Here is a 9,985-nt window from a genome sequence, read left to right on the forward strand (position 1 = left end):
GGGCCAGGCCAGGCTGCAGGGAGCACAGCATGGAAGGGCCAGGCCAGGCCGTGGGGAGCACAGCATGGAAGGGCCAGGCCATGGGGAGCACAGCATGGAAGGGCCAGGCCGTGGGGAGCACAGCATGGAAGGGCCAGGCCGCAGGGAGCACAGCATGGAAGGGCCAGGCCGTGGGGAGCACAGCATGGAAGGGCCAGGCCGCAGGGAGCACAGCATGGAAGGGCCAGGCCAGGCCGTGGGGAGCACAGCATGGAAGGGCCAGGCCGCAGGGAGCACAGCATGGAAGGGCCAGGCCAGGCCGTGGGGAGCACAGCATGGAAGGGCCAGGCTGTGGGGAGCACAGCATGGAAGGGCCAGGCCGCAGGAGGCACAGCACAGGGTGTGTTCAAGCACCCACTGGGGTTGTTTACAGGCCACCCCTCCAACCCAGGGCCACTGATGGAGGATGGGTGGGCAGGGGCCAGCAGGGCACAGGGAGAGGCCGTCCCACACAGGTATCCAAGCAGGGCACAGCAGCCAGAGGATTGACATGCGCCTGCTGAGTGCCGGGCACTCCTCACGCCTCCTTCATCCCCTCACCACAGCCCTGGACGTCCGACTGCGGACCCCTTCCCAAGGAGGACACTGGGCTCGGGGAGTCTGGACAGGGTGGGAACTGTGGTGTGTGCAGACCTGTCCGGTGATGTCCGACCATTGCTAGGTCGCTGTGTTGTCCAGAGGAGACCCAGGGCCCCGCCTGGGGTGGGGCTGCAGGAGGAGCTGCCTGGAGCCAGGGCCGGAGAGCCCCGGGGGCAGGGAGCCCCGGGGGCAGGGAGCCCCCGCAGGGGCAGGTCCTCCTCCCTCCCTGCAGTTATGCATGTCTCTCCCGGGAGAGACACTCCAGGCCCCCCGGGGGATGCTAAGACGGGACAGGAGCACACCCTGCACACACTTTGAGTGTTCGGTGGTTCACTCTTCACAGGCACCCTGTAAGGAAGGGGCTATTCTCAGCCTCCTGTGCAAATGACAAGACGTTCGTCCCTGGGAGCCTTTGGCAGAGAAACAGACGGGAAGGCAGGTGGATGGCCACCCAAACCACCACCTCACAGCTTCTGCTCGGGTGGGAGGTGAGGATCATGGGAGGGTGCTCCTGGCGGGGTGGGGTGGACACACACACCATGTGGGGCCCACCGCCTGTGCCAGCCGGCCACACGAACCCGATGCTTCCGGCTGCCTTGGCGCATGCTACTTAGCCGCCACGAGCCTCTCTTTGCCCGTCTGCTCATGGGGCGGTGTGCTTGGCCGGCAGGGTGTCGTGAGAACACATGGAGAGGAGGAAGGGCAGTGCCTAGAACCCAGCAGCACGTCTGCAGGGGGGCTGTGAGTCGATTCCACTCCTTCAGGGGCCAGGAGGACAGGTGGGCAGGGGGCCCAGAGTGAGGCCTGGGGCAAAGGACAGCTCGTCCCGAAAAGATGGCGGGGCCGCCGCAGCACAGCGTCACTACGCACTCGCTCACCCGCCCATCCGGGCGTCCTCCAGCCTCTCCGTTCTTATTCACCGAGCCACACCGCGCCAGCCCGCACTTTAAAGGGAACTCAGAGTAGGAACAAAAGCGTTAGGAGCTGCTGGCCAACCGGGAGATGTGTGTGGGGAGACGGCACATCATGTAAAGCAGAAATACACGCATCTTGGTGATATAATTTCACAAAAAGGTTTTGCCAATATTTGGATTCCCACCCTCTCTTGTGCCCTTAACAAGAGGAAACAGGCCAAACCTGACAGTAATATTCATCTCCGTTATCCCACCCTCCAGGGAAATGTGTTTATTAATGCGCCTCTTCCCTTGATAAATTACTAAACAGCAAGGAAAGCCTGCGCTCACTTCCCGGGGCTTCTCCTGTGATTTACGACCAGGATTGGCGGAGCCGCCGCCTCCGCTCCTCTGTGGATGTGCCCGTCCTGATGTCCGCGGCCTCCGGGCGACCAGCCACAGCCTGCCCTCCCCAGGCCGGCCCGCCGCCGCCCATGCCCGCCGCCGCTCACGTCCAGACCCTGCCTCACCACGAGTTCTTTCTTCTGCTCACCCGTGTGTTTGTTCCGCACCAGCAGACCCCTGCGCAGTGTTGACAGTATGCCAGGCACCGCTGGAGGCCGCGGGCTCTGCAAGCACGGAGGACCCCGGCCTTGCTCCTGGACGCACCTTCCAGGTGCGAGAAGGGAGTGGCGGCTCCCCGCCAGCAGGATTCGTGAGGTGCCACCTGTGCTGGGTTAGCCCAGGTAATCCCATGCTCGGGGTGGCTGCGTCCCCCGGGGAGGCCGGGAAGGGCAGGAGATGTGGGAGCAAGCCCTGCACCCAGGCCGACCCAGGTTCCCATCTGGCCGGTAGCTCTGAACTGGGTGGCTTTGGGTGAGTCACTGAAACTCTGTGAGCTGCCCCCACCGGTAAGACAGGCCAACAGCACCTCCCTCTGGGTGGCTGTGGGCTGCTGACCAGTGTATCCATAGCTCTGGGTGGACCGCCTCTGGACCCAGGAACCTGGGCTGAGGGCGGCCAGAGGGATGCAGGGAACCTGGCTCTGAAGGACCCTGGAGCCATTTTTGCTCCAGATGCTACTGTCGTCAGCACCGGGCTGGGACACACCCTCCCTGGGGACAGCGGGATGCACCCCTGTGGCAAGCTCCTGGGCCTCGAGTCCTCGGTGTGGGGGAGGCCTCCTGCCCGCCCCGCTCTCACCCAGACCTTTTCTGGACTCACTGAGGAGAGGCTCTAAGGACATCCAGCCGAGGACCTGGCCCTGCCCACTGAGCTGCCCGCAGCCCCTCACCGCCCTGATGGGGTGAAGAGGGAGCCTGGGCTTCGGAGCCCAGGGCTGGGGCGATGTGTCCTGGTTCTGCGATGCAGGGCTCCAGCTCGGCTTCCTCACCTGTGAAGTGACTGCGTAAGGCTTGTCTCTCAGGGCTGTTGGGCAGGCTGAGCAGGTGGCCCGCCTGCCGCACTGCCTGAGCGCAGCAGCCTGCCCCAGGACCTCGGCCAGGCCTCTCCGCGTCGGCAGCTGGCCAGAACTGCCTGCCTCGGGCCGCTGGCTGTCCCTCCAGCAGCTCCTCCCGCCTCTCTGCGGTGTGATCAATGTAATTGGTTTCTGAAAACCCCCCCGGACCCACAAGCAGCATAAAGAACGGGCGTCAGAACGGCAGTGACATCCGAGTCAAATTAGTGTCAATATGACAATAAAATATACAGCCTGGAGGAAATATGGGCTGTAAACAGACAACATTTCAATCGGAAACATTTCCATCTTCCCAATGCGGTGGGAGTGGAGGGAGCGCGCGGCGGCGGCTGAGCCGCTGGTAAATCACCGATCTTCAACAGACCACTGAGGAAATTCCACTTTAGGGCGCTGATGACGGCCAGAGAACCCGCGCTCCAGAGAACCCTCGGCAGAGGATAACCGTGGCCCCTGACTGGCTATCTACTGCCTTCCAACGCCCCCCACCCTCCATGCTCTCCGGGCTACAAGTCAGATTCTTTAAGAACCAGAGGCAGCGAGCCTTCGTCAACCCCAGGAGGCCAGAGCTCCCAGCTAGGGGCAGGGCTGGCAGGGAGGTACCCTTTCCTGCCCCAGCCTGGCCTCCCTGGGAGGGGCGTCCACCTCCCGCCTCCCCTCCGCCCCGCCATGCGTTCCCCTGCGGAGGATGTATGCCTGTATAAATGAGGTTATTTTAGGCTCGATGGAGACACAGACAGAGACACAGATGTGCCGACTGGCCTGGGTGCTAGGACACGGGGCAGGATTGAACCAGGCCGGCCTGTAGGAGGGCCCTGCAGGCAGGAGCGGGGAGTTGTCCGGGGGAGTCTAGATGCAGTGGGTGGCGGGAGGGTGTGTGCCCTCCTTCCAGACTGCCTCTCGGCTCCGGCTCATGCCCGCCTCTCGTTGCTCACTTATCCCCATGGTCATTCGGCAGTCACACCCTGGGCTCCTCATCACCCTCGGGTGCAATTCAAATTGTGACGTGGTTCCAGTGGCCTTCCCCTCCAGCCTCATCTTTCCCCACGTGAAAGACAGAAAAAGGTACTGGTGGAAGACATTTACACTAGCGTTAGCTGAGCACATGCTAAATGCCAGGCACTGAGACAGGTTCACACACAAGATCTCATTCAGGTCACATAGCACGCAGGGCCGGGTGTCACCGTCCAGACCTTCCTGGTCCCACCACAGGCAGGCGCTGGTCTAGGTGTGCCCTCAGCTCACTGCTCACGCCACCCTGACAGGCACCCTGGTGTGGGCCCAGCTGCTCTGGGCTGAGCTGGATCACAGCTGGTCCAGGGGCCCTCCCTGAGGCCATGGCTCGCCGGCTGGTCAGATGCCGGCTTCCTGGAGGTGGCGGGCCCAGGAAAAGCCAACAGACAGATCGGGGCTTGGAACCCTGACTCGCCACCTGGGCAGGTCACTTGGTGCTGGGAACCCGTGGGTCATTTTAAGTAGGGGTAGTGCTTCCAGCCTTAGCAGGTGGTTGGGGGGCGGCACGCGGGAGAACGTGCGCGAGGGCCCAGGACAGAGGCAAGTCCCCTCACAGCAGGTGCTCGCGCCTCGCCTGGCCTGTGGGACACCTGCTCCACCTGACCCTGCGGCCGCAGTTCTCTGTGCCCGCCCACTGTCCAGCTGGCCCAGCCCATCCACACGGAGGCCCTGCGAGGTGGGACCGGTTTGGGGTCACCTGACAGTAGGACACGGCTGTTGGGACACGCTGTCCAGTTTTATGCACTGTATGTGGTTGTCTGGTTTCTAGCTTCGACAGGTCACGTGTGCACAACCTTACCCCCTGCTGTCCCCCTCCGGCTCCCATGGGAGCACCAGAGGGATGGCGGGAGGAGAGAAGGGAGCGTGTGGCGAGCGTGCATGGGGCCAGCAGGCGGGGCTTCACACTCCACACCGTGTGCCTAGTGCTGGATAAACACCACCCTGCGGGAGGCGTGGGGATGGGGCGCGGGGGTGGGGGGGCAGACCCAGGGAGCAACTTCCTGTCACGTCCCTCAGGGAGTATCGAGGGCGACGTGGACAATAAATGAGGGGGCTGCAGTGCTCTGCCCGCACTCCCTTTGGGGACAAGAAGGCTCAGGGGCTCAGGAACCGCCCTGGTGGCTCCTGCGAGTGCGCACTGAGCGGCAGAGAGAGGAAGCCAGCGGGGGCAGGAGCGCGTCTGCAGGCTTCCTGGAGGGGGTGCGCCGCAGCCAGGCCTTAGGAGTGAGGGGCGGCTATGCCCCAGCTCACGGATGGAACTGCGCGGGCCAAGTCCCAGGGCTGTCCTTCCCTCCCTAACTCCACATCCGACCTGGCAACGAACTTCCGGCTCCCCTTAAATCTATCCGATACATGACCGCCTTTCCCCTGTCCTAACCGACAGCTTTCCACGTGCCTCCTACAGCTATCCTCAGAGCAGCAGTCAGAGTGGGGTTCCTTTTAAAAACACGTCGGACCTCGTTACTCCTCTGTCCAACCCTCTCCGAGGGCCCCTCCCTCTCCCCACGAAAGCCAACGTCTTACCAAGCCCCGAGCAGCCTCAGAGGCAGCCCTAGAACGAGGCACCCCACCGCTGCCCGGCTCACGGGTGCCGGGCGCACGGGCCCTGGGCCGCCTCGTGAGCTCAGCAGGCCCGCTGCCTCAGGCCCTGCACCTGCCGTTCACCCGCTGCCTCACTCGTCCGCACATTTCCGCACGGCTCCCTTTTTCAATTCTTTGTTCAAATATCACCCTCCCCGTGAAGGTTTCTCGGTTTAAAGTTACATCTGCACTGCACACGGTCACCCCCTCCCGGCTTTGCCCGCCCCCCCTCCCGCCCGCCCCGTCCCCGAAGGCAGAGGTGTGTGTTTTGTCCCCTGCAGCGTCTGCGATCCCGGAGACATTCACTGAGCATTTGTGCGTGTGGCTCAGGCTTGGCCCCTGTGGACACAGGGGTGGCCGGGGTTGGGGTAAATCCAGACCCGTCCTCAGGGCTCCTTACCCCCAAAGGAGCAGCAAGCACCTGCCTCAGCCCCTGGGGGCACCGTCAGCCCATCCCATCCTGCTCCCTGCCACCACCGGGCCCAGCACTCACCGTCCACTGGATTGAGGTAGTCGTGGAGATGGGGGGTGCCAGTGGCGCCCCCCGTCTGCAGGAGCAGGTCCCCGTATGACGTGGGGTGGCCCGCCATGAGGGCCACCTGGTGGTAATAGTCTGAGGGGTTGGTGCCTGCCGGGGGGAGGCCAAACAGCCCCCTCTCCTTAAGGTGCTCATGGACCACTGTGGGCAGAGGGGAGGGAGGAAGAAAAAAGCCGTCAGAATCTGGCAAAAAAGGAAAAAGAACGACCACCTGGCCTGAGGAGTTCCCCTCCGTGTCCTGCAGTCCAGCCCTTGTCCTCTGAGCCCCTGTGTGCCCTCCCCCGGCCCCTGTCCGCACTGAGCAGGCCAAGTGGGTGGGCATGTTTCTGCCGATGGGGAGGGGAGGCCAGCGCGGCCTCAGCTCTGCATTCCTCCACTTCACCACAGCCATACCCCACCCTCCCCTTCCCCTCCGAGCCCCGCAGAAGCCCACAGCGCAGGTCCACAGGGCCCAGGCTGCAGCGAGGCTTCAGAGGAAAGATACAGACGAAGGTGCCAGGGCAGCAGATGGTGGGCTGCCTGGCAGTGCCACTGCGCATTCCAGGTGAGAGCGCAGCCCAGAGCTGGCCAGGCCTGGCTAGATAGAGCCCCTCGCCTGCCGCAGGCCACCAGCGCCTTGTCGGGCGGCTGTCCACCTCCGCCCTTACTCAGCCCTGCCCGGGCCTTAGCAGACACAGGGCGGGCACACGTCAGTTCTCAGGGCCGGAGGGTGGGGTGGGATGGAGAGGGCCTGGGCCCTCAGTGCTGTGGCGCCAGGGAAAGGATGGGGGGCTTGGAAACCACACATACCCAGGGCGAATCCTGGCTTGTACCAGGTCTGCAGAGCTGGGGCGATAATGCCACCACTCCAGGTCTTACTAATGACAGCAGCTCAAGGCTGTGCGGAGCGCTCGGGTCTGTGCAGGCGCGGCGAGAGGGAGGCGGTCACACCGCAGGCAGGGTCGCCTTTACTCCCTTAGCACTTAGAGGGCCAGGGGTCCTGCCCAAGGTCACACGGCAGGCGGCTGGATCTAGAGCTCAAGTTCCCAACCACTGCGCCCACGCCCTGCCATCCTTCCTGCAAATACCACGGGAGACCTCCTGTGGCTGGAGAGAGAAGCCGGCAGCAGAAGAGGCTTCCTCCTCCCCCTGCACCCCCATCCCTTCTTCCTCTTCCTCTTCCTCCTTCTCCTCCTCCCTTCCCCCATCTCCTTCCCCCCTCCTCCTCCTTCTCCCACCTTCTCCCCGCTCCCTCATCTCTTCCTCCTCCTCCCCACTCCTCCACCTGCTCTTCCTCCTCTCGTCCCTCCTCCCCCATCTCCTTCTCCTCCTCTCCCTCCTCCTCCCCATCTCCTCTGCGTCCTCTAGAGAGAGCCTGGCCTCCAGCCCCAGCGCTGTAAGGCCTCTGCCTGTCGTCCGTCCGTCCATGAAGAAAACGCCCTCGTCCCCCTCCTCGCCTACCCCCTCCTCCCTGAAGTCTCCCCCAGGTGCACATTCACCCTCGGGCACACGCTGTCTGGCAGATGCTGCCTCCTGCCAGCAGGTGCTGGGCTGATGCTGCCGGGGGAGCCTGACAGGCTCCTCAGTCTCCTGGGGGCGGGGCCAGGGCCAGGGCGGCCTCAGGGTGTCTGGTCCGCCAGAGGGGGCAGGGTCATGCAAAGCAGCCACAGCCTCTCTGCTGACCATCGGCTCTCATGGGTGTGGGAGCGGGTAAGCGGGTGTGGTAGGAGCCACCTCAAAGTTTACATCAAAATCAGGTGTGAAGCCAGAGCTCGGTCAACTCACGTCTCCTTCGAGGGCAGCCCGTCTCGCCACCTGGCTCTTCATGGGCCACACGGCTGTCCCTGGCCCATACGTCTCCAGAGCGTGCTCGGCTCCTGGCCCTCCTCTAGACACCCCCCGCTCCCCTAGCCCCCACCCCCAAATGAGTGTGCACTCGCTCCCAGGAGCTGTGACAGGTGAGCGCAGCCGTGGTGTAACTGCTGCTAGCACAAGTGTTCCTCCCTCGAGGCCTGGAGGCCAGCAGCCCACACCAGGGGCGGCAGCACCCGCCCTCGAGGCTGTAGGGCAGAATCGCTCCTGCTGCTTCCAGCTTCTGGGGGTGCGGGCTTCCTTGGTTCGTGCAACATCACTCCCATCTTTGTGTTGTCTTCTCATCTGTGTCTTATAAGGACACTTGTCCTTGGATTTAAGGCCTGAGTGGACAGCCCGGATGATCTCCTCATCTCAAAATTTCCAAGGGACCCACATCCACAAAGGCCCTTTCCCAAGCCCGGCCGTGCTCTCGGGTTCAGGATGAGACCGGGACTTCTCCCCTGGGGGCACCACGCAGCCGACGACACCACATTCGAACTTCAGGGCCTGCACCCTCGTGCTCCAGCCGCCTGGCACGGGCATCAGGAGAGGCGGGGCGCCGCCCGCTGCCCACGAGGGGAGGCGGACGCAGCACACACCCCTTCACACACCTCAGCTCGGCCAAGGCCAGCCGGGACCACGCAGAGCGCAGGGCTGGGTTCTGACCCTGAGCGGCGGTTCAGGGCCCGTGGCTGCAACCCTTTGCCCGGTCCGGTTTCTCTTCAGTGAACAGGGGGAGCGGTGCCGCAGGGCCCTCCTGGACCTGTGGAGGCTGAATTCTCACCGGGACACTTGGGCCTGGAGCTCCGCTTCCCTCATGGCCACACCCGGGAGCTGGGGAGGTGCAGCGGGACAAGGGATGCGTGGGCCGTGGGCCGGGCCTCTGCCCGCGGGCACAGTGCACGCAGCCATGGCCTCTCCTTCGGCACTTCCCCGGCAGTGACGTTGGGCCGGGGACGGTTTCAGTGGGCAGGTTTGAGAAGGTTCACCTGGTTGCTTATTTTTTTAAACTTTTCTTTTTATTCCAACTACAGGGGACATGCAGCATCACATTAGTCTCCAGTGCACGAGTGATTAGGCATTTACAGATTTAGGAGGTGACCCGGTAAGTCCAGGCCCCACCTGACACCACAGGGCGTTACTCACCGTCCGCGGGGCTGAGGCCCCTGGCTGCAGAGATGGTGGGGAGCGTGGGGCTGCTGTGCACGGCGCGGAGGTAATGCTCCATGTGGGGGCTCACGTACGGGTGGGGAGCGTTGAACGGGGACTCCCCGGGACCGGCGGGGTGGGGGGAAAGCCGGATCAGTGAGATGTCGGAGATGACGGGGCTGCCACTCAGGGCAGGCGGCCTGCGGAGAGAAAGAGGGGCTTTCTGAGGAGGCGTGGCCTGCTGAGGAGGACGTGCGGGGGGGCCCCCGCACGCAGAGGGCCCAGGGGCACCCGCACTTGTCATTCGGTGTGCCAGCGTCGCGGTCGCCCTTCAGGAGCCCGAACTCTCCCCCAGCCCAGCCCCTGAGTGCAGGGGCGCGCCTGCGTGCGGCGAGGCTGCCCGCCACCCCGTGGGGGGGAATGCTCGCACACATGGCTGGGTGTGCTGGGCCACAGGCTCAGCAGGTCGCACACCTGGGCAAGGTGTCGCCATTGCTTCCCAGTGCGCTCCGGCTGCATACACAGCGGTAACAGGCCAGTCTTTGTTGAAGGAATGAATGTGTGCATTCTGCAAATGTGTGAAAACAGAACATGGAGATTCTAACGCTGGAGGAAGAGGCAAAGCGCTCATGTCCCTAACAGACATGAGAAAAGGAGGAACCGGAGATGCCCCAAAGGAGAAGTTTGGCCTCAGCTGGGCAGTCCCTGGGTGAAGGGCTCGGCCGGGAGCCGCTGCGAAGGAAAAGGTCGAGATCCAAGAGGAGCTTTGGAATGGAGCTGTGATTAAGTCTGGCATATCATTCCAGCTTCCCTCAGACGGAATTCCTTCCAGTGCTACGAAGCCTCCCTTCTCAGATGTCCTGCTGACCGTGGCCTGCCTTGGTC

At 63.6% G+C, this 9,985-nt stretch overlaps 1 protein-coding gene across 1 annotated transcript in view; it reads right to left on the reverse strand.

Moving 5' to 3' along the window:
* Positions 1-9,194, reverse strand: part of GLI2 (GLI family zinc finger 2) — a 32,052-nt gene extending 22,858 nt beyond the window's left edge. The window contains exons 1-2 of the mRNA XM_028148099.2: positions 9,098-9,194; positions 6,074-6,259 (exon numbers count right to left, since the gene is read on the reverse strand). Coding sequence (XP_028003900.2) covers positions 6,074-6,259; positions 9,098-9,179 — 268 coding nt within the window. The 5' untranslated portion in view covers positions 9,180-9,194. The remainder of the gene's footprint in view (positions 1-6,073; positions 6,260-9,097) is intronic.
* Positions 9,195-9,985: the final 791 nt, after the last annotated feature.

The sequence above is a fragment of the Eptesicus fuscus genome, chromosome 11 (assembly GCF_027574615.1).
Source record: "Eptesicus fuscus isolate TK198812 chromosome 11, DD_ASM_mEF_20220401, whole genome shotgun sequence".
NCBI lineage: Eukaryota > Metazoa > Chordata > Mammalia > Chiroptera > Vespertilionidae > Eptesicus > Eptesicus fuscus.